At 51.0% G+C, this 27,995-nt stretch overlaps 12 protein-coding genes and 1 non-coding gene across 13 annotated transcripts; 6 read left to right on the top strand and 7 right to left on the bottom strand.

The window, feature by feature from the left end:
• Window positions 1–28: 28 nt before the first annotated feature.
• Window positions 29–2,681, top strand: ASPBRDRAFT_39628 (bZIP transcription factor). Its single transcript, XM_067624180.1, has 2 exons — window positions 29–1,501; window positions 1,563–2,681. The coding sequence occupies exons 1-2, from the start codon at window positions 502–504 to the stop codon at window positions 2,408–2,410; spliced, it is 1,848 nt and encodes a 615-aa protein (XP_067481735.1). The 5' UTR covers window positions 29–501; the 3' UTR covers window positions 2,411–2,681.
• Window positions 2,682–2,986: 305 nt separating this feature from the next.
• Window positions 2,987–6,984, top strand: ASPBRDRAFT_39629 (ribonuclease Z). Its single transcript, XM_067624181.1, has one exon. It carries the CDS (start codon window positions 3,459–3,461, stop codon window positions 6,648–6,650), a length of 3,192 nt encoding a protein of 1,063 aa, XP_067481736.1. The 5' UTR covers window positions 2,987–3,458; the 3' UTR covers window positions 6,651–6,984.
• ASPBRDRAFT_39630 (putative acid phosphatase) lies at window positions 6,751–9,033 on the bottom strand. The gene is made up of 7 exons (XM_067624182.1): window positions 8,833–9,033; window positions 8,758–8,770; window positions 8,660–8,694; window positions 8,591–8,606; window positions 8,356–8,521; window positions 7,967–8,301; window positions 6,751–7,864 (listed from the first exon to the last, which is right to left on the bottom strand). Exons 1-7 carry the CDS (start codon window positions 8,920–8,922, stop codon window positions 6,951–6,953), a joined length of 1,569 nt encoding a protein of 522 aa, XP_067481737.1. The 5' UTR covers window positions 8,923–9,033; the 3' UTR covers window positions 6,751–6,950.
• A 1,998-nt stretch (window positions 9,034–11,031) lies between these two features.
• ASPBRDRAFT_119654 (GTR/RAG family Ras-related GTP-binding protein) lies at window positions 11,032–12,337 on the top strand (the record flags this gene model as incomplete). The annotated part of the gene is made up of 4 exons (XM_067617272.1): window positions 11,032–11,240; window positions 11,294–11,395; window positions 11,447–12,130; window positions 12,178–12,337. The coding sequence occupies 4 exons, from the start codon at window positions 11,032–11,034 to the stop codon at window positions 12,335–12,337; spliced, it is 1,155 nt and encodes a 384-aa protein (XP_067481738.1).
• Window positions 12,338–13,483: 1,146 nt separating this feature from the next.
• On the top strand, window positions 13,484–14,723 carry ASPBRDRAFT_171639 (putative heme/steroid binding domain protein). Its single transcript, XM_067619712.1, has 2 exons — window positions 13,484–13,854; window positions 13,946–14,723. The coding sequence occupies exons 1-2, from the start codon at window positions 13,618–13,620 to the stop codon at window positions 14,468–14,470; spliced, it is 762 nt and encodes a 253-aa protein (XP_067481739.1). The 5' UTR covers window positions 13,484–13,617; the 3' UTR covers window positions 14,471–14,723.
• A 107-nt stretch (window positions 14,724–14,830) lies between these two features.
• Window positions 14,831–15,568, bottom strand: ASPBRDRAFT_39634 (40S ribosomal protein eS25; the record flags this gene model as incomplete). The annotated part of the gene is made up of 2 exons (XM_067624183.1): window positions 14,831–15,465; window positions 15,541–15,568. A coding segment is annotated over one exon (264 nt), but the record flags the coding sequence as incomplete, so codon positions are not given.
• A 467-nt stretch (window positions 15,569–16,035) lies between these two features.
• On the bottom strand, window positions 16,036–17,610 carry ASPBRDRAFT_193213 (WD40 repeat domain-containing protein; the record flags this gene model as incomplete). Its single annotated transcript, XM_067620582.1, has 3 exons — window positions 16,036–16,653; window positions 16,706–17,535; window positions 17,589–17,610. The coding sequence occupies 3 exons, from the start codon at window positions 17,608–17,610 to the stop codon at window positions 16,036–16,038; spliced, it is 1,470 nt and encodes a 489-aa protein (XP_067481741.1).
• A 647-nt stretch (window positions 17,611–18,257) lies between these two features.
• On the top strand, window positions 18,258–19,937 carry ASPBRDRAFT_193214 (tRNA-dihydrouridine synthase family protein; the record flags this gene model as incomplete). The annotated part of the gene is made up of 2 exons (XM_067620583.1): window positions 18,258–18,425; window positions 18,477–19,937. 2 exons carry the CDS (start codon window positions 18,258–18,260, stop codon window positions 19,935–19,937), a joined length of 1,629 nt encoding a protein of 542 aa, XP_067481742.1.
• Window positions 19,938–20,212: 275 nt separating this feature from the next.
• Window positions 20,213–20,983, bottom strand: ASPBRDRAFT_27522 (CENP-X/MHF2 family protein; the record flags this gene model as incomplete). The annotated part of the gene is made up of 2 exons (XM_067622392.1): window positions 20,213–20,260; window positions 20,363–20,983. 2 exons carry the CDS (start codon window positions 20,981–20,983, stop codon window positions 20,213–20,215), a joined length of 669 nt encoding a protein of 222 aa, XP_067481743.1.
• Window positions 20,984–21,435: 452 nt separating this feature from the next.
• On the bottom strand, window positions 21,436–24,903 carry ASPBRDRAFT_72879 (uncharacterized protein). Its single transcript, XM_067629194.1, has 7 exons — window positions 24,246–24,903; window positions 24,141–24,198; window positions 23,164–23,590; window positions 22,548–23,020; window positions 22,041–22,144; window positions 21,932–21,990; window positions 21,436–21,872 (listed from the first exon to the last, which is right to left on the bottom strand). Exons 1-7 carry the CDS (start codon window positions 24,442–24,444, stop codon window positions 21,441–21,443), a joined length of 1,752 nt encoding a protein of 583 aa, XP_067481744.1. The 5' UTR covers window positions 24,445–24,903; the 3' UTR covers window positions 21,436–21,440.
• An 83-nt stretch (window positions 24,904–24,986) lies between these two features.
• ASPBRDRAFT_t95 lies at window positions 24,987–25,058 on the bottom strand. The gene has a single exon. It is a non-coding gene; the product is annotated as a tRNA-Glu (tRNA).
• Window positions 25,059–25,419: 361 nt separating this feature from the next.
• ASPBRDRAFT_193218 (MIND complex subunit MTW1) lies at window positions 25,420–26,526 on the top strand (the record flags this gene model as incomplete). Its single annotated transcript, XM_067620584.1, has 3 exons — window positions 25,420–25,473; window positions 25,532–25,858; window positions 25,924–26,526. 3 exons carry the CDS (start codon window positions 25,420–25,422, stop codon window positions 26,524–26,526), a joined length of 984 nt encoding a protein of 327 aa, XP_067481745.1.
• Window positions 26,527–26,605: 79 nt separating this feature from the next.
• On the bottom strand, window positions 26,606–27,948 carry ASPBRDRAFT_52586 (dihydroorotase; the record flags this gene model as incomplete). Its single annotated transcript, XM_067626920.1, has 4 exons — window positions 26,606–27,087; window positions 27,138–27,591; window positions 27,707–27,786; window positions 27,894–27,948. 4 exons carry the CDS (start codon window positions 27,946–27,948, stop codon window positions 26,606–26,608), a joined length of 1,071 nt encoding a protein of 356 aa, XP_067481746.1.
• Window positions 27,949–27,995: the final 47 nt, after the last annotated feature.

Raw genomic sequence — 27,995 nt, forward strand, 5'->3', positions numbered from 1 at the left:
TGCCCACCTGGTCTCTTCGCTTCCCCTTGGCTGGGTGTGTTGCTGCTGCTGCTGCTCTGCCCACTCGGGCTTGTAACGCTATCCCTCCCTCATTAACTCCCGTCCGCCAACCTTGGTCGATCGCTCCCTTCCATTTCATCCATCCCATCTCTCTTCCTCTCTCCATCAATCACTATCACTACCACTACTATCATCCATCTTCCACTATCTACCACCTCCCTTTTATCCTCCTTTCTGTTCTTATTTTCCCCTCTCCAACTCTCTATCGTTACGTGTTTGATTTTTCGATATCCCTCATAGACTACTCGCTTCATTACTAGTAACCCTCCTCACCCCTTTCTACCTCAGATCACATCACCCCCCATCGTCTCTCGTTATCTGAATCCACACCCACCCCTTTCTCTGCTCCGACCGTGCACTTGACCAAATCGCGCTGGTCTTCGCTCTCGTTTATCAGGTCGCGCTACTCCAACAACTTCTCAACTACACATCCTCGTCACCATGGCTACATTGGCAGAGCATCCGGCGGTCGCGCCGTCGTCCTTTGATCAGGACATCGAATCTTTCCTCAACCTCGATCAACTAGCCTACACCTCCGCAGAGCCCGCCCGCGCAAAGACTGCCCTGGCTGCTCAACCGACCCTACCAAGCACCGAGTTCAACGCTGGCGATGTACGAAGTGCTGGTTTTGCCTCGACCACAAGTCAACAAGCCCCGGTCGCATTTCAAGGTCCCAGTCACCAGTATGATGAACACAAGCAACAGACCGGTCTGCCTCCAGGCGCCCTGGCTCATGCTATGACTTTCAACCACATGAACGGAATGGGCTATGGTGCCCCAAGTCCCGGTTTTCCCATGGGCGGAGACCTCTACCCCAGCAGCCAACTGAAGCGCGAAGAGCCTCCCTTGGATTTCAACAGCCCCCCGACTCGCAACACCTCGGATATGGACCTGGAGTCCGACGGCATGGGATCGGTTCCTGCCTACTTCATCTCTCCCAACCCGAGCAACAAGAGCCAGTTCGTCGACCCCAACGCTTTGGGAGGACATGAGGTGGCCTCCATGGGTCCCTCCACCCAAGTTGGACGTATGTATCCGGGTATGCACCAGCAGCAGGCTGCCATGGCCAAGGCTGCTCAGCAGCAAAAGCACAATGAATACCTTCGTCAGCAGCACCTCCAGCAACAGCGCCGCATGGACGAGCACATGCACCACAATGGAGCCCCCCACAGCCAGACCCCTCGCCCCGCCAACCCGGCTGTTGAGGAACGCATCTCCCGCCTCTTGCAGCAGATGCGCCAGTCTGCTTTGAACTCGCCTGACGACTCTCCCTCTCCCCCGTCCCTCTTGCCTCAGATGGCCAAGGCCAAGAAGGAGGAGCAGGATATGGACGAGGATGAGAGGCTTCTGGCCAGTGAAGAAGGAAAGAAGCTCAGCAGCAAGGAACGTCGTCAGCTCCGGAACAAGGTCTCCGCTCGTGCCTTCCGGTCTCGCAGAAAGGGTATGAGTCCAACTGTTGGTGTAATGACCTGAACATGAAGTGGCTAACCTTTTTGGTCTAGAGTACATTGGCCAGCTTGAGAGCGAGGTCGCCGCCAAGACCAACGAAGCCCACGAACTGCGTATGCAGAACCGTTCCCTCTTCGAGGAGAACGCTCGTCTCACCGACCTCGCCCGCATGCTCCTGTCGTCCCCTCACTTCTCCCAGTTCCTGGACGAAATGGGCCCCAACGGTCTTCCCCTGCCGAGCCAAGTGCAGTCGCAGCCTCACCCTCAGCACCACCAACACCCCCAGCACCCGCAACAGGCCCAGCCCCAGCAGCAGCAGCCCCAGCAGCAAGCGCCCGCCATGACACAACCGCCTATGCAGCAAGCTCCCCCGGTTGGTATGGTTATGGTTCCCAACCAGGGACTCGATGTCTCGGCCATGGGCATGAACAACGGTGGCTGGAACTCAGGCATCGACATGAACTACGGCAATGCCTCCGTGTTCGCCGTCCTGGAAGTCCCGGAGCCCGCTATTGACACCGAGGCCCTTTCTGGAAAGACCTCCAGCATCGTGGACTCTTGCCTTCCCAGCATTGGCAGCTCCAAGGACGAGGCCCCTGTTCTCGCCTCTATGCCACCTGTTGCCGAAACCGAGCAGGAGTCTATCGGCGTTGAGAACCCGGATGTCGTGATGGATGAATCGGACCCCGCTTTCGCCCTCTTTGCCGATATGCCTGCCGCTTCTACGTCGCAAGGATCTGTTCGTGGTTTCGGTGGCATCGCTGCTGGAAAGTCGGCGTCGGCTTTTGAGCTTGTTGTCGAGGACGAGGTCAAGGACGGTGCCCAACAATTTGCTCATCTCTGCCACAGCATGGAAGCCGCTTTCGAGCGCGTCTCCATGATGACTGCTCATCTTTCATGATTCCCCATGTCGCGCACTTTCGAGCCTTCTAAGTACTGTAAAGCTGATTCTTCATATTTTTGCTATCTACCTTTCTCGCTAGTGGTTCGAAAGAGTATTGAACCTGCCATGTAGACACCGATGTCTTTCCTTTGTCAATGATCTTGTGTTTATATACTTCTACCCCATGACGTGGCTTATTTCTGTTTACGCTTATTCTTTCTATTGCCGCTTTGTCTTTTCTTTTTCTTTTCCCCCCTCTGTTTCAGGGGTTCGACGGAATGGCTTCTGGTGTCTGGATGAGGGAGGGCTTTTGGGATTGGAATTTAGGAGCTTGGAAATATGGATTGTCCGGACTGGCTATTAGGGAACACATCAAGATACAAATTAAATTCATATCAAAAGTTAAATGACCTTGCGATCTGCGAGACCTTATAAATTGACTGAAGTAGGTGACTAGGAAGACTAGCGTAGAGGAGCTGGAAGGCTTGATGTGATCGATAACAGTGAAGGGTGGAAGTGGCGATCGTCTCGCCGCCGCAGAGGCTTGAGAAAAAGTTGCCGGGCGGAGAAGCTCTGCGACTCAGCCAACGCAATTGACATTCTCTCATCCCCGACCATCTCTTTTATCCTGCTTTTTCTTTTAATGTGTATGAGATGACGGACCGTTGACATTGCTTGCATTTATTTTAACCCAACTATATCCCTCTTTCCAATCAAGTTGGCTTCCCTTTTGCGGTCCGCGGCGCTACTCGCCAGTGTTTTTCGCGGAGTTGCCGTCGCTCCCAGACGTCCCTCGCCAGTCCTCCTCCGAACTTCGATCCCTCGAGATTTACGGTGCTATCAGAAAAGGGCTAACTCCCAGAAGCGCGATTTCGTCGAGAAGCGTGGGCCATCAGCGTCGTCGAAAAAATCTCAGAGGTGCCATTCAGTGGAACCGGGCACCTATCTACTGCCTGCCCCTCGACTACCTTTCCGACGCGGACAGAATTTCCTCCTCTACAATCCCAAGGCTTTTCAGACATCAGGATTTGGTCCTCCGCCGACACCACCGACGGGCAATCCCCCAATGAAGTTCTACTACGAGATCCTGACCACGCCCACGGCCGATACCCCAGGCACGACGGTCCTTCTTCACTTTCCGGACAAGCGTTACTTCTTCGGTCAACTGTCGGAGGGCACTCAGCGCGCATGTACGGAGCGTGGCATTAAGATAACATACCTGACCGACGTCTTCCTCACCGGCCAGATACAATGGGGCAACACTGGAGGCTTGATCGGCGTTATCCTTACGCTGGCTGATGGGATAGCCAGCTCGAATAATGCTCTGGAACTTCTTGCGCGGGAGAAAGAGGAACGCTCCAAAGAAAGTGGACAGGCCAATGCGACTGCCAAAAAGGAACATGGAATGTCATATGCGGTTCACGACGGACAGTTGGTGCCGCAACGAGGAACCCTTACAATTCACGGAGGCAGAAACCTCACACACACCTTAGCCACCGCACGGAGGTTCGTCTTTCGCAAGGGTACCCCGGTGTTCACGCGTGAATATGATTCGGAGGGCATGTCGAAACCTGACCGTCTTGGAGCGGAGGATCCCTGTGAGCAACCTACATGGTCGGACAGCAACATCAAGGTCTGGGCTATGTCTATCAGGTCTTCTCCTGTCCCTCAAATGCAAGCGACGTCGCAGGTTCGCTCAATGAGCCCCAGGAAGCGGAGCCTCGACGAGTTCGAAGAGAGCAACAATGTGTCAGAGCCGATTGATGCGCGAACTCGGGACCAAGTCATCAGGCAGTCTGTGATCACGGACATGTTCAATTCGAACTGGAGACTGGATGCTCTGCACGAGACCAAATTGGCCGATGTGAAGATGCCGGCCGTGATGTTCGTTCGTAACCCGGTCACTAAAGACCTTGAGCAGTACAAGGGACCTGCCCCGGGAAGCAATGAGCCGCTCCCTGATATCACGGTTCTTGTACGCCAACCGTGGCCGGGCGCAGCCGTTGAGAAGATTCCTCATACAACCTGGTGTCAGGAATCCGTTTCCTATATCATCCGAAACCACGATGTCCGGGGAAAGTTCGACCCGAAGAAGGCTCAGGAGCTGAATGTCCGTAAGGGACCAGACTACGCGAAGTTGACTAAGGGAGAGAGCGTGATGTCGCAAGATAACAAGGTCGTTACTCCTGACATGGTTTTGGGCCCATCGCGACTGGGTAAGGGAATGGCAATCATCGATTTGCCCACCCCAGCACACGTCGACGACCTGGTAAATCGCCTCGAGTGGAGCTCCCCTGCCGTTACTACAAATCTGCAGACCTTCCTTTGGATTTTGGGTCCGGGAGTGGGTGATCATCCAAAGCTTCACGAGTTTGTGGCGAGGTTCCCCGAGTGCGAACATACTGTGTCTAGCACGGATTATTGTCCCAACTACCTGTCTATGAAGAGCATCGCAACCTCGACAACGCGTATGGGCTTACTGAGGCCTGATAACTACCCAACTCTTGTTCATGACAATGTGTCCCTTCCCCAACCCGGCACTAGAACTACAGAGCCTACAAAAGATACAACGAAAGCCGTTGCCCTGCAACCGGTGGCGCCCGGTGTCATCATCGACATGGAGCCCAAGTTTGCGCTCAATTACTCTGAAGTTGAGCCGCATTTCGAGCCCGCACAGGTGCAGCGACAGATGCCTTGGGCCATCGAACAGCGCCTAAGCACCATCCGCAAGCGTGTCAAGAAAGAGGCGTTCACGAAAAAGCTTGAGAGCTTTCAAAAGGATCTTCCAGGAGCCAACGTGGAGATCATCACCCTGGGCACTGGATCATCTGCTCCGTCCAAGTACCGCAACGTCTCCGCTACTCTTCTCGATGTGCCTGGATACGGATACTACTTGCTCGATTGCGGTGAGAACACTCTTGGTCAGCTAAAGCGTGTCTTTACGCCCGAGAAGCTGCGTGAGGTTTTGCAGAACTTGCGGATGATCTGGATCAGTCACCTTCACGCCGACCACCATCTCGGTACCGCTTCTGTCATCAAAGCCTGGTTCCAGGAGAACTACCCAGACGGCATCCCGCAGACGGACGAGGTGGAGATGGACATGTCTAAGATCCTGAAGGAAAAGCGGCTATTCGTGGTCTCTGAACAGATGATGACGGGCTGGCTGGAAGAATATGCCGCTGTCGAGAACTATGGTTTCGGCAAGGTGATTCCGTTGAGCGCCTCCCCCTACCTCCACCAAGGCAACATTCGAACACAATTCGTCTACCGTCACTGCCGTGCCGACGGCTCCTATCCCGGTCATCAGCTGGAGGCCACCAGACCCGCAACCACTAGCCTTAGCTTCCACGACCAAACTTCTCCCCTCACCTCTCTCCTCCGCGAAGCCACCGGCCTCTCCGATCTCCTTACCACCCGTGTCTCCCACTGCCGCGGAGCCATGGCCGTATCCCTCGTCTTCCCTGACGGCTTCAAGATCTCCTTCTCCGGCGACTGTCGTCCCTCCGCCGGCTTCGCCACCATCGGCCGCAACTCCACCGTCCTCATCCACGAAGCCACCTTCCAAGATGACATGGCCGTGTCCGCCATCGCCAAGAAACACTCCACCCTCTCCGAAGCCCTCGAAGTAGGCCGTCTCATGAACGCCCGCGCCATCCTCCTCACGCACTTCAGCCAACGCTACCAAAAGCTCGCCCGAGTTGAGGAAGGGCCCCGCACGGCCAAGACCGCCGCTGAACCCAGCGAGCACGTCGGCCAAGTCGGTCTCGACGTTCCGGACGACGAGCCCCCGCAGAATCCCCGCAACCAGATGTTCGGCGACATCAAAGTCACCAGTCGCCCTAAGATCAACGTCCCCATCGTCGCAGCCTTCGATTACATGCGTATCCGAGTCCGTGATATGCCCGTTGCCCAGGCTTACGCCCCTGCCGTGGAGAAGTTGTTCGATCTCCAGGAACGCGCAGGCGAGGAGAAGGCCGAGCAGCGGAAAGAGGCCGCTAAGCAGATTGCGCAGAATCGGCAGAAGGCTAAGAAGCAAAAGCAGGAGAAACATAAGCAGATTCCTGCTGCTGATGCTGCTCAGGCGATGGAGATCGACAAGCCAGAGGGTGCAGGTGCCAAGACGAAGTCGATTTGGAGCGCTAGTGAGAGTGAAAGTGGGTGGAGCACGAGTGGAAGTGATAGTGAGGGAGAGCGGATTAAGAAAGAACATTATGCTAGGAAGCAGAAGGGTAATGCTGCTGCCAAAGGTGAGCAGTAAGTACGGGGTAGATTGGAAGTAAGAGATTATATTAGAGTATATAATACCACTTTCGAACATACTAGTATCATGATGTATCATTGTTATTATTATTACTTCGCTTGGCTACAGTCAGGTATACCGGTTTCGAAGAATAAATCATGTACTATATACGTATATCTATCAAACGAAATCAACTATTCTTTCCCCGTCACCAGAGTTGACCAAGAAAATGTAGAAGGGGAAATAAACGAGCTAGGTACAATCAAACAAGCCCTGCATACACACACCCAGATAGATACGAATTGATCTCTGTAGTCTCTAGAACCCAGCAATGGACTTCTCCGCCTCATTCTTACCATACAACCCCTCACCAAGATTCTGCAGACACTCAGACCTCCAGTCCTGGGGCGTGAACTTGTCTACGATCTCCTTGAACGCTTCCAGCGTACAGAAGCTCTCGTCACCGGGGAGATGGTTCTCCGCCTTAGCAGCGCATCCGGGGATCCGGACCGGACGGTCATTGTATCTGATGCGGACGTAGTGGGAACGGAGGGATTCTTTGGATGATTCGGGGAGGGAAGACAGAGGGACACGGGCTGTTTCGGAGGGTTGGGGGGCAGTAGGGGTGCTAGTGTTGGAAGAAGAGGAGGAGCCGGTTAGGAAGGAGAAGAGGCCCTTCTTTTGGGTTGCGTTCCCAGTGGCGGGTCCTGCTTGTGCTTGTGCTTGGTCTTGTTCGGCTTTGGAGAAGAGCTCGATGGCTACGGAGGAGGTGAAGGGGGGCCATTTCCCGTCGAAGGCGCCCGTGCTGGTGAGGATGGCAGCGAGAGTGGTATCGTGGCAGCCGCTCATGGCGAATTTGATGGCTTTGCCGTTGGTTGGGGAGGAGCCCGAGGCGGAGGACTCGCTGCGCCAGCCGCCGTCAACGGCGGTGCTGACCATGCGGTCGACGACGTCGCCGAGAAGAGCGCCGATACCAAGTTTGCGGTATTCGTTGCTCTCAGTGTAGCCGGTGAACCATTCGTCGACGGAGATCTGGTCAATGTAGTCTCTGAGTTTGCGGTCGTAGAATTCGGAAGGGAGCTTGGTGGCAGGGCCGTGGGCGTCGGTGGCATTGATGGTGTCGTTGATACCACACAGTTGAGGGTGGCCGTCTACTGCGACTCGGGGAGAGCTTTCCGGCATCCATTTGGAGATGCGTTTATTGATGTAGTCCATTTCTTCGGAAGTGTTCCCTGTAGAGTTATATAGTTAGTTAGGATGTGCTCTATGCTTCGCGTCTGGCATGGTATGATAGGGAGCATTGGACTTGGAAGGTTGGGGGGTAGGGGTCATACATTTGAGTGCGGCTTTGTTTGCAAAGAGTCTAGCAAGTTGTCTGAAGCGGCGGCAGTTTCCTTCATTGGGGAAAAGGGTTTCCTCCGATACAGCGCGTGCAACGATCACCGGGGGTGGGAAGTCCTGAGTGCGGGCACTGGCGGGATACATGCCCCAGAAAGCTTGCTGGAGGGACTCGAGGGCACGGGGAATGGGGGTAGCACGAAGATACATGTCCTCGGTGTCGGATTTGACCTTGGGCATGAAACCCAGCTGGTCGACATACAAGTGCCGTAGACGCTGGCCTAGTGCAAAGGTAGTCTCCCGTCCTTTGTCTGTCAGCTCACCGTGTTGGCTAGGACTCAGTCAGCAGGACCTCCTGGGCGTTTGACGCTGTGCTCCAACTTGCCAGATGCCTTCGATATCCCCTGTAGCTCCCACTGCAACCACAGATTGGTCCTTGTCGCCAAAAGCCTCCGTCTTTCTCCGCCATTGGAACCCGTTCCACGATGTGATGTCTTTGTTACTGGCGGCCATTTGGATCATCTGCCGCGCAACATTGCAGTACGGCCAGTCTTCGCAGGAAAGATTGAGTCAGTGAGTGACCGGTAAGAAGTATACGTCAGGTTGGAAGGGAGAATTACATGGGGCGAGTCCTGCCTAAATAATATTAGCTTGGAGGAGATAAGCTGGGGGAGGAGTTGACTGCATACATTCTGGAAACGCGAAGAGACGGGCGTTCGTTCTCCTGCAAAGCAGAGGTCAGATCACGAATATTGAAGCAGAAGTGGAATATCTATATCATGCTCACCATGACGGAGAAACTAAAACATGCATCAGTCAGCGTCTTGCTTGGGCGATTGGGAGGTTATTTGCCGGCACTTACCACTTGCACCAATTGGAGTTTCAAGTCCCGAGGATAGAGCCGGTCCAGCTCCTCCTGGGAGTAAGGCTCACGGGGGACCAGAGTTGTCATTGGAACAGCAGTCCGCAGTGAAGCACCTCACAGGACTCGAGAAACAGAGTCAACGACAGGGAGGAAGGTGGAATAGCGAGCCTGCAAGACTAATAAATGAATGACAATGGCGCAACGGCCGGACAGGCGGTGATGACGCCAGCAGGCGGTCTGGGCGAGGGGAGCCAATGATCAGGCTAAACTGGACCCCGAGGCGGTTTCGATTGTTTTTCGCGGGGATTTACTCCATTCATTTCTCTCTTTGCTGCGGCTGCTTCTTAATTTACGAGGTTCCAAACTTCCCATATCAGTGCCCTGCCGATCAGGGGTCCGTCAATTTGGCTGCTTTGCTAACATTGGGGGTTTCTAACTGGCTACTATGTCTATCTATAATTTGGGTACACCAGAGGGTACTGTAGACACAGGCCGTGAACTTGTATGTTCAGTCTTTAGTGGTTCCAACGAAATTTGAACTGAAGCAAGTATGTCCATTTCCAGAGGTAATTATCCATCATCCTGGTAGTTGAGATAGATGTGGTTGACAGGTTGTCATGCACCTAGACTGCATATTGTGACGGCACTTAATACCCGTTCAAGTCTCCATAATCGTACAGCTCCTGATCCATCTTATGGGTCAAATGAATAATGACCTTTTATCAATGCCGCCAGGGGATTCTATTGTCAGTCACGGTTGCCCTCAGACCTGGTTGCCCAAATAGGTGCACCGCGCAGAGAGTAATAGTCCATGTGCAAATTACCAGAGGTTGTAGAAGTTACCATGTATTTTGTAACCCTGTGTGAAGCTATCCGTGTTGATATCACAACTGCAAACTTGACAGCGTTCCACCTGTAGCCTGAGTGAGATAACTAACTGCCCCGGGTACTCCGTAGTAATTGAGGATGCGGAAAGAATCGCACAAAGGCGGAGAAGTATCTCGCAGTGCCAAGCCGCACCTCCCGCGCTTATCGCATTGGACGCACCGCATCTCTTTCACTGTCCTTCAGTTCCATCCACTGTGATTGGCAATTCAAATTCGCACGGCCAGGCATTGAGACTTCTGCTGAGTATAAGCCACTTGTATTGCACAGTCTGTATGCGTTCTTAACATCACATCTCCTCCAAGTTCCTGTGCAAGCCCTCGAATCCAGCCTGTTCGGCCCGTGCCTACCCACCTATACATCCTCATCTGTCTGATATTCTTGGAATTGTTATCGCAAGAGTCGTATTGAGCCTCTCATCCCGTGACTCCTTTCCTATTTGGTCTGAGCGATTATTCTCCAGCCATGCACTTTACAGTCTGTTGAGCCATCCTTCTTCCCATCCGTTCCTGTGCAACAAGCCACCGTCAAGTCACTCTAGACAGATCCTGGTTGCTCTGCCGATCACCTCTTCAGGGTTCTTGTGCGGAGATTGCAAACACTGCGTTTTATACTTCACTGTCTCTCGTTTCGTTTCAAGGTGTTTTATCTCAATCTTCTTGAACGCGTCGTCCTCTTCCTCATCTCATCTCATTGTATCGTGGGATACATTGAACGTTGTGGTAAGTCTCTACCACATCCTTGTATGGAGGTGTTTCCCTTGGCACTTGCTGAGCTGATTGCTTAGGTTGAAAGCATCGTCTCTGAGATAACCCGGGGATAGAACCGAATCTGAAGCCATGGATGTAAGGATCCTTCCAATACCCCTCTCTCCTACTCTGCAGAAGAACCATCATCGTTTGTCAAGCTGTGGGTGTCAATGTGTCGTTCTGGGTACTGTGCGGGATTTCTTTGCCCAGATTATTTCTATTTTCTTTGGTGCTGCTGTTGCCTGCGTGCGTGTCATATGTACTCTGTGTTGTGAACCATCTGCAAACGACCTCCGACGGCCGACTGGGTCAATCAGGAATGAGTTGTTTTCTGTGCTTGGATACACCCAGAGCAATCAATTCTGTTTTGTACGAGTCTATGCACGTGTCAAAACATGCCCGGCGAGTCTCAGGTGTTTTTCACGTTCTCATCACATTCGAGCTCGGGGCACGTGACCTGTATTCACGCATTCACCCCATGTTGTTGGAGAGGACTAGATATCTTTTCGGCATTTCTTTTCTTTGATGTTCTTTCTGATAGCTTCTCACGCGCTGGATCATCATGGAGCTACCTCGTCGGATTGAACCTGGCTGGGGGAGCGCATCCAAACAGACTCCGAGCCAGGATACTGCAGCCCCAAAGTCTGAAGCACAGCTAATGCTTGAGAATGTCCTACAGGGAACCAGTCAGTCTATGGAGCAGCCCGCCGCCGATCCGGCCAATAAACCTCAGGATGCTAAGCCTCGTCTGATGCTGATGGGCCTACGTCGGTAAGCTGTCCCTAACCGTGTCTGAACCGGACATGTTTTCTAACGATATCTAGGAGCGGCAAGTCCTCGATTGCTAGTGTAGTCTTCCACAAAATGCCTCCCAACGAAACCCTCTTCTTGGAATCTACGACCAGGATCCAGAAGGATTCAATCCAGTAAGTACGCAGGTTCTCTACGATCCTTACTGCACTAACACGGGCAAACAGCTCGTTCATGGACTTTCAGGTCTGGGATTTCCCCGGCCAGTTGGAGTATCTTGAGCCGTCTTTCGATCTGGAAAGCATCTTCGGAAGTCTGGGTGCGCTTGTTTGGGTCATTGACGCTCAAGATGACTACATGGAATCGGTGGCGCGTCTCAACCGCACGATCTTGACGGTTCAACAGTATTACCCCAACATCAATATCGAGGTGTTCATCCACAAGGTCGACGGAATCACCGACGAATATCGTACCGACACTTTCCAAGATATCGTTCAGCTCATTTCGGACGAGCTCAGTGATGCTGGGTACGAGAACGCTCCAGTTCATTACTATCTCACCTCCATTTACGACTACTCTGTTTTCGAGGCCTTTAGTAAGGTCATCCAGAAGCTCATTCCCAACCTTTCTACGCTGGAGAATTTGATTAATACCCTTTCCAACAACTGCGGTTTCGAAAAGACCTATCTGTTCGACGTTTTGAGCAAGATCTACATTGCGTCTGACACCCGTCCGGTCGACATGTCCTGCTATGAGATGTGTTCCGACTACATTGACGTTATTGTGGATATTTCGGAACTGTATTCCTGGGATCATCCCGACCGCAAAGCCAAGGGCGAACAAAATCAGGAGGCAGAAAGCCACGCTGTTTTGCATGATGACACAATGATTCACTTGATGGAGATGAATAAGTATGTGGTCAGGCTGCCTGTTCTCTAACGCTACTAACGAGTACTAGATATCTTTGTCTTGTTTCCGTCATCAGAAACCCCGAGTCCAAGGACAAAAAGGGTCTCATCGACATGAATTGTCGTACCTTTCAGGAAGCTCTCAACGACGTGTTCTCCCGCAGCTGGGAGCAGGATCAAGAAGAGCCGGGAGTGGTGACCGAGGAGTGAGAGACCGAGTTCATCTGCATTGGTGAGGTTGATTGTTTTTTGTTCTGTTCATCGTCCCACTATTTGGGGGCTTAGCAGGGAGTAACGAGACACGGTTCGGAATGACATGGCGACTCGGATAAGCCCTCTATCTTGCGACATCATGAATCTGTGAAGCTCTGGTAGATTTCACGCTTTTCTTGATGACATCAAGGCTGAGTGAGGCTGGTACTTTGATAGTATTAAGATCCGAGTTGATAGTCAATACCATAATGTGATATTTTACCGAATCCTTTGTAGATGTTCGACCCGCAGTAGAGTATGTAGTAAGGCATCAAGGCATATATCCGAGCATGAGGGACCCGCCCGGCGGAACTTTCTTCCAGCGCAGCATAAATTCGTCTCGAAATTCTTTTCCTTCACTTGTTTTCCTCTCAACATCCGCTGCCAGGCATGGACCTTGAGCGCCTTTTGCGACTTCAAAAATGGATTGAAGATTTGCGACTGGCTATGTCAGTACTAACTCCAGAGCAGTCTGTTTACAGCTATATTTCTGATAGCGAATTTTTCATGGTAAGTTCGAGAGATCTCATTGCACATGCTTCAATGAATTTGCCTTCTCCCTCCCCCAATCTCGATGATGAAAACTTTTCCTACATTCGCAGTTTCCACGCTAGCCGTCGTCGAGAACCCATCTTAGACGTGCTCTGTGCGCAATACTTCCTTGGATGTCTGACGAGATTGTTATACCTTGCTTCTGCATTATGATTTATGTAGTTGATCTTGGCTAACTGGATTAAAGCTATAGGCTCACTTTAGACGCTCATACGCTTGATAAAACTGTCAGATGGAATAATAGACCGAGTCTTCTGCTCGTCAATGTGCAGGGTTATGGACATGGCGCGGAAGCAGCTGGCTACTGATCACTCAGTAGCTTCATGCTCTGGTCAGAATAATATATACAATGCAAGAATTATACTCACTATACATATACCTTTCATAAGTAAATCAAGACCGTAGCTACACCTCTGGCCCTTAAATCTTAGTAAAAGCACTATACCTGTCACACCATGCGACTCCCGAAACAGCCAACGGAGAGCGCGGAAATACTAAGGGTACGGAGTAGTTAGCCAAGTACTCCATAGCAGCTAAGTACCTTTTACCTAACCATTCATTCCACCTATCCCTCTTCTTCCATTACTATACCTTCCATCTTCGTTCTACTTCTCTCCCAATCCAATGGCCTACAGCTAATTATCAACCCATACTCTCTACAACGCCATAACAAACAACAAATAACCATGTCCTCCGAACTCCGCCAACGTCAAAAACCAACAACAGCCTCCAAGACACCCAAAACCACCAAATCATCCTCATCAGCGCCCAAAAATGGCATCTCCGTCCTCGACATCATCCGTGTGCTGGCCACACTCCTAATCGCCTCCTGCGGTCTATCCTACTACATGACCTCCTCGGAATCCATCCTCTGGAACTACCGACCCTGGTTCACCCGCTGGCCAGTCCTAGTCCGCTACATTGTATGCCCCATCCCCCTCCCCCTCCTCTGTCCCCATCAATCCACACCTCACCATACACACATATACTAAACAAAAACCCAAAACTTAACAGCAAGGTCCCCTCCTCCTAACCCCAGCGGAACTATCACTCTACAACGGCACGGACCCAACCCTCCCGATCTACCTCTCTATCAACGGCACCATCTACGACGTATCCGCGAACCCGCTCGTCTACGGCGCCGGCGGCCACTACAACTTCTTCACGGGGAGAGATGCCACGCGCGCCTTCGTGACGGGATGCTTCAAGGAAGATCTGACGCCTGATATGCGTGGCGTCGAGGAGATGTTTATCCCCTTGGATGATCCCGAGGAGGAGAAGAGGTTGAGTAGTGGGGAGAGGAAGGTGCGGAGGGAGCAGGATGTGAGGATCGCTAAGCAGAGGATTCATAAGGCTGTCGCGCATTGGATGGGGTTCTTTGCCAATCATAAGAAGTATTATGAGGTTGGGAAGGTGGTGGGTTTGGAGGAGGTGGTGAAGAAGGAAGAGGAGGAGGGCGTGAAGAGGGAGTTGTGTACGGCTGCTAGGCAGCAGAGGCCGACAAGGGAGCAGGTTGAGAAGTTGAAGGGGGGGAAGTAAGTAAGGTTGCTTTGTAGGTTGTTTTACTTACTAGTGGTTGTTGTATGTACTAGTTGTATATGGTAGTGGTGGGGGAGGGGGTTTATCTCAGTATGGAATTTTGTTATCTAGATGATAACCATGTGAAAATTGCAGTGACATGGATTAACTATCCAGCCTTTTACTATGCCTAGTGCACATATTTAGGCACTAAAGTTGTATACTACGCAGTCCATCACACGACAGCTAACAACACTACTACGAGAAACAAATGGAACAGATTTTGGTTGAATTTCAGCCAGTCATATTCTAACTTGACATGTCCATCAAATCGCCCAGCCCGACTTTCCGAATTTTCATTCGAGTGATATCATATCGTTGCACAAAGAAAAATGCGACGCGCGAGGAAAAATATTCATAGCGTCATACGTTTACTCGGCGGTGACGGCGCGGGCTATACCAGATTGTCAGCATTCCATAAAGAGGAAAACCCTGAATTTCGGTTTGGAGGAGGGGTCCGTACTGTAGATGTTCATCTTGGAGTGACCAACAACCTTCTTGATCTGTCCCTTCTCCTCAAGGTCAGCAAGGGCCTGACGGGCCAAGCTGCCGTTGATCTTGAGACGGTCGACCAGAGTGGCGACAGTGATCAGACGGTAGGACTGGACATCCTTGTTGAGACGCTCAGCGGTCTGCTTCTCGAGGACGACGGCGTGCTGGGCCTTGTCCTTGACTATAATCGTAAAAGAAAACCATGTCAGTTACTCTTGTTCTGTTCCATTTTCTCGATTTGGTTTGCTTTCGCGATCGATCGCATGTGCGTTGTGCGTGAGGTATCCATCGCTATCGGGGAATATGTATATATGTGCTTCTTCTTTCTCTTCGATCGATACAATAACAGGCGATCTTCGAACTCTTCAACTCGATGGGTAGGATGATGGTGATGGTGATGATGAGGATGGAAACGGGGAATATAGCGTACCCTTGCCCTTGGACCACTTCTTTCTGGTAGGAGCCTGCGAGGATTATTATTAGTATCAATACATTTCTCCTTCTGCACTGCAAATCTCCCCGGCGCTGATAGTACTCACCATTTTGACTGTCTGATGTAGCTGTTCGACGGAGGAGAGCTGCACAACAGATCGAACGGTCTGAAGTTTGAGTGCCCAAGTGCGAAATTCGAGTGGGGGATGACTCATCGTCACGTGCTGCTGAACCCTAAGCCCTGGGCTGTCGGTGCCGCTCGGTTAGCATTGGCTGCTGCGATAGCCGCTGTGATTGGTCAGTCGGTATACACCGGTCTATACCGGAGTACTTTGGAGTATATACAAGGCAGACTAGAACAGTATAAGGGTCTGCTCTACATCTGGTGGTACCCAGAAGTATCATTAAGATTAAGTATAGTTCCGCTATGTACACAGTTATTGTATCAGTTCGTTATAGGGTTTCCCTTCATGCAAATCTCCCTCGTGAAAACATACCCAGCTTTGAAGCCATTAGGTATAAGGTTAGTATGGAGGACCAGCTGGCGATATGAACCACTAACAGGTTAAATGCGCTTTGTAGCGCTCCTCGACGGCATAATATCATTTGCTCGTGCCAGGTCCATAACTGCTACCCTTAGCTTTGCCGTTAATGGTAGTGGTAACCTTGAATTGCGGCGAATCTTCGACACTCTCAAGGTGACCAAGCACAAAGTCGTCCGGTGTGCCAAACCAGAACTTTGAATCATCGTCCTCATCAAAAGATAGCCATCTCACTTCATATCTTCCGGTTTCACTTCGCGGAACGGGGATGCGCGCAACGAACGGCTGGCTGTACGGCGACCAGTACCGGACAGCAGCGTAGGCGGTATTCGCTGTGGTTATAAGTAGTTGTGTCTTAGAATGATGCCACACGACCTGTCTAACAGTGTGCTCGTGGACGAGTGCCGAAAGCAGCACTGGTGTGCTTTCCAGGTCCCAGATCCAAACAATGTTTGGTCGCGTCGGATCGACGGTGCCCAGAAGAGTCCCGCTGGCGCTAAAGGCCATGATCGACACGCCCCGGGGCGACCCGGATGGTTCGCCTGGCATACCAAACGCAGAGGAGCTTGATGCTTCGGCATATTCGAGGTCCCCGTCTGCTGCGTAACGTTCACGCCAGACACTTGGGGAATTCTGGTCTATCTGGAAGACATGGGACAGTGTTATAGAGCAAGAAAACTAGTTCCGTTAGCTTTGCCTTACATAAAGCAGCCGTCTGAAGGATCCTTACTGTTCGGGTTTTGAGAATGTCGACAGTCCCATCAACTTTTCCAACGACCAGAAGCTCTGACGCCCCCCGTTGCCCGGTAACAGGGCTCCACTCTATCCCTCTAACACCGAGGTCGAGCGAACTATCGATGCCCGAAGGGCCACTATACGTTCTGAAAAGCTGCCCATCAGCCGTGAAAATGAGGACTCTGGTGCCCGCACTCGCAGCATCCCACACGGCTATCCATCTCCCGTCCGGACTCCATTTGAGGCCCTGAGCGTCTATTGTAGGCAAGACTGCTCGGCCTATAAGCTCGTAAGATCGAAACTCATGAATAGTCAATAAGTCAACTGCATCCGGCTTCAGAAGAACAGCAAATTGTCTTGTTTTGGGCCGGTACCCGAAGCCATTGCTGTTCGAGAACTTGGGACTTTTGATAATCTGACTTCGGCCAGAGTCCAATCCGAACACTGTGATTTTCGTATTCCAGGCATGAAAGACCACAACCTCATTCTCATCGCCTCCGAAGTCGACGTATGTAGCGCCAGGCTCAATGCTTTCAATTTCTGCGTGCAATTGCAACGGGTCCAATTGCCAGACCAGGATCCGTGAATCACTAGCACAAAGCACGCGTCTCCCTGGGGAGCTCACTCCGGCGTAGGAGTGCGTGCTTGAAGGTAAAACAGGCTTAGATCTGGAGAACTTCAAGAACTTCGAGGCAGCTTCCTTAAGCTTGACGATCTGTACCTCTTTAAAATCAGGCGATGCCGGATCAAGGTGGATGAATAGCTCTTTGCCATTCAATTGCGCGGCATAGTCGCCATCCTCGGATAGAGAGATTGAATTTGAGACTGAAAGACTCGTCAGTGATACGCTTTGCTACCAAGAACGGCTATAAACTCACCCCCTGCTCCGGTGGAGTCCATTGTTGATTTCCAGCTGCAGCTTGAATCAATAACTGCCCTCGAAATGCAGTACAAAGGTTATGGCGCGTGCATGTACCTCTGGTATCATGCGCATCCTAGACACTATTTCTCATCATAGGCTTTCAGGGATCGATATCCTGGGAATGTTTTGAAGGTTTCATTATTTATCTGAACCCACTTTATTGGAAGGCGCCAAGGCTTCACATTAGATTAGGTAAGCAGTACAATGAAAACACAACTTTGACTGCTTCAGATGCTGGCCAAGCCTAGCAACAAATTGTGCAAAGATTATTAAAAAGCTAAGTCTGGTTTCAGTCCAGTCAATCCAATAGGCAAGCACCTGACCCTCTGTACAACGAGAAATCAGCGTATTTAAAATGCAACTGAGTGGCGTGTGCATGTTCTTTCCCCGGATAAGATAAGAGGATCAACATTGATCCCCTCCGAAATAAATTAATTGTCGGCAAAAAGTGCCCGCCATCCGCATCATTTGCGACCTTCAGACTCCAGATACCCTCCGCAAATCGCGACCCTCGATTGCTCCTTCGGGAACAAGAACTTCTCAGTTCGTAAACATTCGTGTCCCTCGGTCCTTGCCCCCCTGGCTGGGGCACTTCATCCCCAAGTTTCTACGCCCAAACGTGAAAATGGCGGTCCCGGAGACACAGCCCGCTCCACAAGGAAGCGTCGCAGACCAGAATGCGCCTGTAGCTGCTCCTACTGAACCGAGAAAGAAGCTTCTTGGGAGACAGTTCTACGAAAGTATTGGAAGCCCGAAGTACATCATTGCACCTATGGTGGACCGGTCTGAGTTTGTATGTTTCTCTACGAGCGTCCTTCATGATCCTTAGCTAACCGTCCTGGAGGCGTGGCGCATGCTCACTAGGTCGTTCATGGCACCGGAAGACCAGAAGAAGGTTCTCGCATACTCTCCCATGTATCATGCACGCTTGTTCCGTGAGCAAGCGAATGTCCGCGTGCAGCACTTCCACCCTACTCGCGCTGCTGCCGGCAAAGGCGAGGACGAGTCACCGTATCTCGACGGAAACCCTTCTTTCGATCGTCCTCTATTCGTACAATTCTGCGCAAATGATCCTGATGATTTCCTGGAGGCAGCACGTCATGTGGCCCCATACTGCGATGCGGTGGATCTCAATCTGGGATGTCCCCAAGGTATTGCGAAGAGGGGTCACTACGGTGCATTCCTTCAGGAAGACTGGGATCTGATCTACAGGCTGATAAACCGACTTCACAATGAACTCTCGATCCCAGTCACTGCCAAGTTCCGTATCCAGGAAACGAAAGAGAAAACGCTCGAATATGCAAAGATGATTCTGTCCGCTGGTGCAAACATAATCACGGTGCATGGACGGAGAAGAGAACAGAAAGGCCACAACACCGGGCTGGCTGATTGGAGCTACATTCGCTATCTCCGCGATAACCTACCCCCTGAGACGGTCATCTTCGCGAACGGCAACAATCTGAACTATGAGGATCTCGACCGCTGTCTGGAAGAGACAGGGGCTGATGGTGTCATGAGTGCGGAAGGCAACTTGTCCGATCCGTCGATCTTCAGCAAGCCCCCTCCGGTTGGCAGTGAAGGAAGGGAATACTGGCGAGGCAGGGATGGAAAGGGTGGATATCGGATCGACGCCATGCTACGGCGGTACTTGGACATCATCTACAAGTACGTGCTCGAACAACCTGTTCCAGACAGGAAGCCTCTTTGGCTTCCATCGGACGCAGTGGAAGAGGAGCTTGAACAGACAACCGAAACGACCGAGGAAGCAGAAGACGGCCCGCCTAAGAAGAAGCAGAAACGCGAGAAGTCGAAGAGAGCAAACTCCCCCAGTCTCGGTGTAATGCAGGGTCATCTCTTCCAACTTCTCCGCCCTATGGTCTCCGTGCATACCAACGTCCGTGATGCGCTGGCGAGATCTAGGCCTGGTGATATGCCCGCATTCGAAAATGTCCTGACTCTCGTCGAGCAGGCAATCAAGAAGGGCCTCAAGGAATATGAGCAGTTCCCAGAACGCTTCGAGCAAGACCCGAACCAGGAATTGACCGGATCCAAGGCGACTATTGCCGAGTACGGCAGACCTTGGTGGATTTGCCAGCCACACATCCGACCACTGCCCGAGGAGGCTATCGAGCTGGGCGCGCTTACTGTGAAAAAGAAGAATGATGGCAGCGAAAAGCCCAAGGCGGATGAGTCGGCTGAAAAGGCCAACCCTGCCACAGAGGGATCTGCTACTCCTTCGAAGACGAACGGTGACACGAACACCCCTGCTACGGCTACTACTCCAGACAACCTGGTGAGCGGTTGATATTATGATTCAAATTTTGGTGTTTTTCTGCGGAGTAATGGGACCAGCATCTTATACCCAAGTTGGGCATAGCTACTATTTATGTTAGATATAGACGCATACAGAGCACATAGTACATAGAGCTACATTTATGAACTTATAATTCTCGATTACGCTTGGGACTCCCGAATTCAGTATCACTTACAGTACAACCACTGGTATCATAAGCCATATATAGTAAACCCCAATCCCATAAACTCCATTCCAGCCCATATAAAACAGAAGAAGAAAATCATCTAAAAGTCCATCACAAGCTGCGGCGCCATCTTCTCCAAGTCCTCCACCTAAAAACAAACGCAAGTCAGCAATCACCCACACAATCCTCAAATCATCAAACAACCCCAAAGAAGAGAGAGAAAGAAAAGAAGAAAAGGAGAGAAACAAACCTCCAAAAACCCATCCCCAACCGCCGCCCCCTTTCCCACAGCTTCACTCCTCTCAAACGCAGCCCTCGCCAGCGCCTCCCTCACAAAAACATCCACATATTTCGCGACAACCGTATTCGCATCCTTCGCGATCTTCGTCTTTTCATTCTGGAAATGATGATGCAGTAACCGCGTCAACAGCTTCGGCGGAATAACAGGATCGTTCGTCAGCACATCATCCGATTGCTGGTCCTTATGGATGATTTCTGCGAGGATGTAGTCCGGTTCTGGTTCTGGTTCCGGCGATGATGATGCGTCTTGGGAGGTAGAGCGGGTGGGGGAGGCGTTGTCGGTGTCGTTGTCGTTGTCGTCGTCTTCTTCGGACTCGGTGGGTGATGATGGTCGGGGGCGTGCGGATTTAGATGAGGAGGCTTTTGCTGGTTTAGGGGCTTGTTTGGTAGTTGATTTGGTTGGGGCTTTGGCTTTGGCTTTGGACTTCTCGGCTGGTTTGGATTTGGATTTGCTGGGGGCTGCGGCGGCGGCGGAGGATGATGATGCTGGTGCGGTGGTGGAGGAGGTTCGGCTTGGTGGTTTGAAGGGGAGTTGTCTGCGCTTTTGCGCGGGTTTGCGCTCGGCAGGCATGGTTTGTCGTTGGATGTTTGTATTTACTGATATGTGAGGTTTCTTTGTCAGATGGTTCCAATTGGTGATGATGAAGTGCCTCGTCGCGGGGAATCGGTCTTCTTTGCGCGGATCGCGGTCCGTGACGCGTGGTCAGGTGATTTGCTATCTATATCTATTTGAGGTTTACCATTGTTGTTACTACTCAGTCCTTTGAGGTGAGGAACGTGACTAATTGGAGACTGTACTAACTAGTCTCAATGTATGTAAGCTGCAAAATTAGTATAGGATGGACTGGTGGCTACACTATCACTAAGGTATATGAGCATGGTAATTGATGCCTTATTGAAGTCGAAAAATATACCTTCGTTGTTCAATGAACAGCATTGCACTCATCACTATGAAGATACCTCAAGCATCACCAGATAATATAAATCAGCTACTAGTAACAGCAATCACTAAACTTGGTACTAGGCAGTCACTCATCAGCCGGCCTCACGACTGTGATATCAAGTCCCGACTTCTCCAAGATCGCCCTTGAACGAGCCCACTCAACGCCAAATAGCCCAGAATTGAACCGACACGACCGAAGGTCAAGTAAAATACCTTTCTCATCTTCAAGCTGGTAGATTTGTTTCTTCATGTCTGTGATAGCAAGCTCGGTATTCTCCAGCACTATGTTTCCGGGACTGACCATCCTTCCGAGCCCTCGCGACGTGAAGAGGCAGATTATCCAATGGCGTTTCCCGCTACCGTCCTCGTAATCCTTTTTCTGTGGTGGAATGATGAGAGCGGTGCCCTCTGGCAGTCGAGCTCTTCGTGTGCCCTCGCTAGTTGTGATAGTAGTGTAACTGGCATCGGAAGAAAATTGTCGGCAGTGGGATCGATAAATCTCAAACGCAGCAGGGTACTATAGGTAGTCGGTCAATACTGCCCAATATCTTAAGCAATGTGCTATTTAATTCTTACCTTGCGTCGGAAGACCCTTGCTATTCCCTTTCCCCAAGTGCCACGGCAGTTACATGCATCTGTTTTCCATCCATTATTATCTTCACATTCGCTAGGTGAGAAAACGTACGTATCAGCGCTGCTCCCTCCGGAGCATCGAAAAGACTACCCTGAATCTCCAGGAGACTCTCTGCAATGCTGCTTGGCGCCATATGTACCGAGAGTGCGTAAGATCTGATGAGATGGTTCACCAAGAGCAACAGGAGGATTAAGTGCCACACGAGGAGTGTATAAAAACGAATTTATTCAACCACAAGCGTCATAAGCAGTAGTAAAGAGGGGTTGATAGACAAAGTAAACTCCAATGTAAGGAAGGTAGCTACCGTGCATACCGTGAACCATCGTAGGCGCTCCCGCACATTTTGCTCATGATGGCAGTAAGTGACCTTTATAAAATACAACAGGCTCGCTTAACTGAGAAGTGAATGATAGTGACAAAGAGTGAAAATACAAAACGAATATACAGATCGTTCTGGGGTAATGGACACGTCAGTGCAGGCTGTCCTCGGACTTCTCATGCCGTCCTGAGCCTTGACGGGAGAGAAAGTGACGGAAGCCCTTGGATTTTGTACCTGACTTCGACTTGACATCACTATTCGTGACATCGCTAGCTTGAGAATCTTTCACCGGAGATGACGGCTGTGTGCCACCACAGGCCCAGGAAGAAGTAGTTGCAACCGAAATAGGCGCGCTCTGAGAGCTGGTGGATTTCAGCCTTCGACTCATGGTTCGCGAGACAGTTTTGAATAAACCAGAGCTGTGATCCGGTGAAGAGCGCTCCAAACGTGCAATCTCGCCCATCATTGTCACTCCGTTAGTCGCAAAGTTTTCTTCGGAGATTGGAATGTATAAGATGACTCCTCGGTTAGGAGCCACGTGAAGAATTTCCTGAAGAGCTGCCTGTATCAAAATGGTGCTACGGAGGTTGGTTATCGGCGCGATAAGATATGGCAGTGCAAAGACTTTCATCAGGTATGCTGGTAGATTTACTCTCCCGAATTGGATGCATGCGTCTTCTTGAATGGTGGTCATCATAAGTGTTTCGGATTTCTGGAAGATGCGTGCCATATGAGACGAAATGTTCGAAACAAGCGACTCCATTTCTTTGACCTACACCGGAAATCAGAACTATGACACAAGAAAAACCTCCTCTTTTTCTGCAAATAAGGGAACAGGAGTGGACCTGGACGCACCTTGGTGTTGATCTTTATTTCTACCACCACAACCGAATCTTGGCTGATTTGGGTCCTGGGGGAGGTTAACGGGCCCCTGGTGCTGAAGGCGTCTTCGAAGTACTGGCTTTTCGACCGAGTCATCGGCTTCTCCTCAACACTCTTGCGTTCTACATGAACCGGCTTGACATCCAGAGGTGCACCGCCAGTCAGAGCAGAAATCGGGGCCTCGTCGTCATCCTTCTCTTCTAGGAACATGGACGGCCTCACGGGGGCCCTTTCTAGTTTATTCTTCTGCTTGAGAGTTGCCTCGGAGACGTTGACTGATGTGAAGGCTTGGAATGTGATGGGTGACTGGAGAATAGGTACTGGTGGAGAGATACTGCCGGACGACGTGTTCGACAAGTCGTTGCGCCGTCTTCGCAAGGAGAAGTCGATCCTGTGGCGCCTTGCGGTCATTGCAGCCTAGATGTGTATGGATTTTGGTAAAGATTGCCCGCTATTTCTTTGCTGCAGTATAAGAAGTAATTATTCGGACTGACTTGGATTCCTTGTGAGAGTTGTTCTGGCGCTAACTAGACGGGGGATATGAGACTTCCAAAAGGTAACACTTCCTGCCATCACAGGTTCCCGACTGGGTAAATGTAAGAACTGTATAGATAGGCAGGTGCTAGCCACCCTGAGCAGTAGGACGCCCAATATACCCAGAGGGCAATCACTGATTAGAATTCTTATACACTGCTGTGCTAGGCTCACAATAAAATAACCACACACGGTCCATAAACACACCTCACGCCAGAAATCCGAGATAGTCGAAAGCAGAGTTTCCACTATTGAATATCTTGTCGATTCTCCGTCTCCGGTCCCACACGATTTCTCCATCCGATCGACGTTTGATATAGAGTATCCGATGCTGGGGAATGAATTCCTCGTCGGTTGTCTCCTTCTTCCACGCATAGAAGCTAGACTCCAAGCGTCCTTCGAATCGGTCTTCATACCCAATAACGTAATTGGTACCATCGAAGGCAGGGTCCCAGATGATACGATTGATTATGTCTTTTTTAAATCAGCAACGCTGCCGGGAAACGAGTCTTGATATATACCTGCTGCAGGACGAAGTCTATTTTCCACGGGCTCCGGCTTCCGTGAGCCTGAGTTGGCAGAAGTATACTCCATCTCAAAGGACTTAGGCGTTGGGGTTCTCGATTGAGCATCCGGCTGAGGAGTCGAGCTACGCTCGTAATCCTGCCCCGACACATCGTGAGGACTCTGCTGCGTCTCGGTTGATGGTTCTGAAGCCATTCTTTCGATGGGTATTACCCTATTTGATTCGATTTTTGTCTTTTAAATGTTTCCTTGTATGCTGGGATAATTGAAGGCATGTTCACAGGTTATATATTATTTTTAGAGAACGGTGCAACACAACCACAGGATCATCAACTCGAAGGCTACCATCATATTACCCATAGTACTGCTAGTTCCAACAACCTGTCCAAGCATGACCAAAGCATGATGTTGCGTGGAAGGCTTGACTGATCCACAGCATCCCTAAGATCACGTACTGTTGTGATGCCCTGGATGAACGCCGTTGCCAGAAATGGAAAAGTGAGTCAAACGAGAGTGGCTTAGCGCACTCCTGAGATGCCAATATGACTCATGACAGAGCGTATACATTATGAGTGATGTTGAGTCACATCTGGCTATCAACTAAATAATGACGGAAGGAGTTCTCATGGAGAAGTAATAATGAGAAGCACAGGTGCAAGAACGGAAGTCATTTCGGGAAGCAAATGAGAGATGAAATACTTCGTAAAGAGCCAAAAAAATAAAAAAGGAAATTCGAGCTCCGATAGGGGGAATCGAACCCCCGGCTGCCGTGTGAGAGACGGCGATGTTAGCCACTACACCATATCGGATCTTGTTGAAGAACAGAGTTAGTTTTTACACTATAGTCCACAATAGGCACGTCTGTCACCTGCCTTCTCGCTAGTCATTGAATAAACTAGGACTGAGTATGAGAAGAACATCAGGCTTTATCACAGAGTGAGAAGCAATGCTTAAGGGCAAAATCTAAGCTAGACGTGCGGGTAGCAGAACCCCGCGTCCTCAAGGTACCAGTCTTGGCTCTTAGGGGGGTCGGGTCTCCTCACGCGGCGGACCAAAACCAACTATTTTAACCCGCATTCGCGCGCAAACGCGTCCACCTAAGAAGCCCGACCTCTCCTCCACCCCTCAATCCGCCATCTGGATTATGAACCCTGACAAGACGACCTCAGGATGAGTGACGCGACGACTTCTCTGCTCACAGAGCACTTCAGCTATACGCCCCTGGTCAGTGTGGCCCTTTGGCGACGCGCTGTTGAAAACAACCCAAGCTTACCGGGCGCAGTCTCTCATAGATGACATTATCAACTCGATCAACAATTTGATCTATCAAGCTATTTCCAGTCTTGAGACGGGTCTATTGGCAACGCCTCCGGAGCGCCTGGGGTTTTCGCATGCGAACAATGGCTCGACGATACCTGACACCGACGAAGACGGGAATGTTATTTACCCAGAGGCACAGCTGGAAATCGAAAATGGACTACATCAGCTAGAAACACTCCTCGAGGCGACAGTCGACAAAACATTCGATAAGTTTGAGCTTTTCGTGCTGCGCAATACGTTCAAGGTGCCCGACGATCTGATGAATTGGATTCGGCTGAAGCACTACGAGGTATGTTGGACCATCAAGCTTCAAGCTCCCCTTTCTCTGTCTAACCAGCCTGCCTTGCTCACTAGAACCTGAACCTGGACCCTCCTTCCGATGCTCCCACACCAGACACGATCTCTGCCCAGCGCAAGAAGCTACACGAAACCAAGAAGTTGAATCGGGCGCTGAAACAGGAAAGCGCACGGAACGAGGCCGTCATTGCTCAGTTACGTTCCATCCTGTCTAATACGCAGACCACAAAACAGGAGACTGAAGCCGCATCAAACGGTCGATCAAACCTGGACTTGTCATTCTTGACTTCGAGCCCAGCTGCACAACAGCTACGTGTTGGTGCCGCTACCGGAACAAACACCCAACACACCCCGATCACCACAAACGCTACGTTTATCTTGTCTCAACTTCCCGCTCTACAAGCGCTTCTCAAGGAACTCCGGCCGAAATTGGCGACTCTACCACGATCAGGCGACAAAATGGAGACGGAACCCAACGCCGATGCAAGACGCGAATACATTGAGAGCAGAGTTAGGCTGCACCTCGAAAGGGCTGGTCAGCTGGCGGTTGGTAGCGATGGTACCACCGTCGTTGCTGGCCGTAAGATCGATATTGCAGAGGCACAGGCCCTTGAGGCTGTTACGGGAATGCTTACGCAAGGAGACAAGAAATCAGCTTAAAGGGCGTGAACCGAAAAACACCGGGATGGTCCTTCGTCCATTCCGTCAAGGAGATCTATTTACATACAATCGACCGAATTCATGCAGACCACGACACACTCCATGTCTGCTGGTCCCGTCTGAATGGAACGACGTCCACCTTGTCCGACTTCAAGATGTTCGGGATCTTCTCATCCTTCTTATCGATGATGATGAACTCCTTCTGCTCTTCGCCAATGCCATAGAAATTGCGACCGAACTTGCTCATGAAGCCCTCGACGATTTCGGGGGTAATGTCTTCCTCCTTCAGGACGCCGTTCTCGCAAGCTTGCTCAAACGCATCGATGACAAGCTGAGTGGTGTGGGGCTGGGTGAACACACCGGCTGCGATCTTGTCGCCTCCTCTCTTGGACACGGCCGGATGGGGGGCGCTGTCGGATCCGAAGAAGAACTTGGGGTTACCGGAGGCTGCTGCGCGCAGAAGGGCATCACGATCCGCGGGCGTCTTGGCGACCGGCTTGCAGAAGCAGAACGGATCTCCAGCCCAGTTATCGATGATGATCGACAGGTGATGGGCCGTGACTAGAGCAGCTGTTAGTGTACGATTCCACATTTTTGGGGAAAGTCCTCACTTGTTCCCGCAACAGTAGGGCCGCACTTCTTGACAGCCTCAACCGCAGCAGCAGTGGTGCAGTGCTCGAGAATGATCCTCAGCTTAGGGAAACGCTCGTGCAGCTCAAGCAAGGTCGGAAGGAAGCGCTCCTCCGCCGTCAAAACGGTCACATCACCCTTGGACGGGACTTCGCCGTGCAGGTTAAGGATCATATCCTGACGCTCCATCTCAGCGAAGACGGGATAGAATTGGGTGTAGTCGATGACGCCCGAGGAGGAGTTAGTAGTGACACCAGCCGGGTAACTCTTGACGCCAGTGATGCCGCGCTTCTTGGCGTCAATGATGGTCTCCGGGGTAATGGTCTCGTGGAGATACAGAGACATGAGATAGTTCACATTGGGCTCGATGGCCTGCAGACGCTGCTTGTACTCAAGCGCGCGGTCAACGGTGGTCACAGGAGGGACCAAGTTCGGCTGGTGAGAGACATCCAAGTTACTATATTGTCCCAATTGCAATGCAGCAATCCAACCAACCATGTATATATGGATATGGTCAGAAGTTCAAAGTAGAATAGTGTGTTGAATTTACCATAACAAAAACCGTGTTGACACCACCCTGTCTAATAGTAGGAGTAACAAGCTCCATCATGTCACCATCGCGAAGATGCACTTAACTCCACCAATCCAATTAGCCAAACAACAAGTAATCACAAGCGCAACCACCTCCCCTTCACAATCATGTACAAGTGGCAATCAAGGAATATAATAGTACGCACCATGAAAGTCCGCGGAAGCGGGGAGCTTGACGCCCTGCAACTTAGAGAGAGGCATTCTTTTTCTCGAGCAATAGTAGAACTTCGAGTACCGAGGTATAACCA

This window comes from Aspergillus brasiliensis, assembly GCF_001889945.1.
Source record: "Aspergillus brasiliensis CBS 101740 unplaced genomic scaffold ASPBRscaffold_3, whole genome shotgun sequence".
Lineage (NCBI taxonomy): Eukaryota > Fungi > Ascomycota > Eurotiomycetes > Eurotiales > Aspergillaceae > Aspergillus > Aspergillus brasiliensis.

What these genes read in the sequence shown, in the direction of transcription:
- ASPBRDRAFT_39630 (XM_067624182.1), bottom strand. Translation starts at nt 8,922, where the DNA reads ATGACAACTCTGGTCCCCCGTGAGCCTTACTCCCAGGAGGAGCTGGAC. An exon ending in GGGGATATCGAAGGCATCTG is followed by an intron (nt 8,302 to 8,355) that starts GCAAGTTGGAGC and finishes ACTGAGTCCTAG; the next exon opens with CCAACACGGTGAGCTGACAG. An exon ending in AAACAAAGCCGCACTCAAAT is followed by an intron (nt 7,865 to 7,966) that starts GTATGACCCCTA and finishes ATAACTCTACAG; the next exon opens with GGAACACTTCCGAAGAAATG.
- ASPBRDRAFT_39629 (XM_067624181.1), top strand. Translation starts at nt 3,459, where the DNA reads ATGAAGTTCTACTACGAGATCCTGACCACGCCCACGGCCGATACCCCA.
- ASPBRDRAFT_72879 (XM_067629194.1), bottom strand. Translation starts at nt 24,444, where the DNA reads ATGGCTTCAGAACCATCAACCGAGACGCAGCAGAGTCCTCACGATGTG. An exon ending in AAATAAAGATCAACACCAAG is followed by an intron (nt 23,021 to 23,163) that starts GTGCGTCCAGGT and finishes CGCATCTTCCAG; the next exon opens with AAATCCGAAACACTTATGAT. An exon ending in AATAGTGATGTCAAGTCGAA is followed by an intron (nt 22,145 to 22,547) that starts GTCAGGTACAAA and finishes CCATCTCATCAG; the next exon opens with ATCTTACGCACTCTCGGTAC.
- ASPBRDRAFT_171639 (XM_067619712.1), top strand. Translation starts at nt 13,618, where the DNA reads ATGTCCTCCGAACTCCGCCAACGTCAAAAACCAACAACAGCCTCCAAG. An exon ending in CAGTCCTAGTCCGCTACATT is followed by an intron (nt 13,855 to 13,945) that starts GTATGCCCCATC and finishes AAAACTTAACAG; the next exon opens with CAAGGTCCCCTCCTCCTAAC.
- ASPBRDRAFT_39628 (XM_067624180.1), top strand. Translation starts at nt 502, where the DNA reads ATGGCTACATTGGCAGAGCATCCGGCGGTCGCGCCGTCGTCCTTTGAT. An exon ending in CTTCCGGTCTCGCAGAAAGG is followed by an intron (nt 1,502 to 1,562) that starts GTATGAGTCCAA and finishes TTTTTGGTCTAG; the next exon opens with AGTACATTGGCCAGCTTGAG.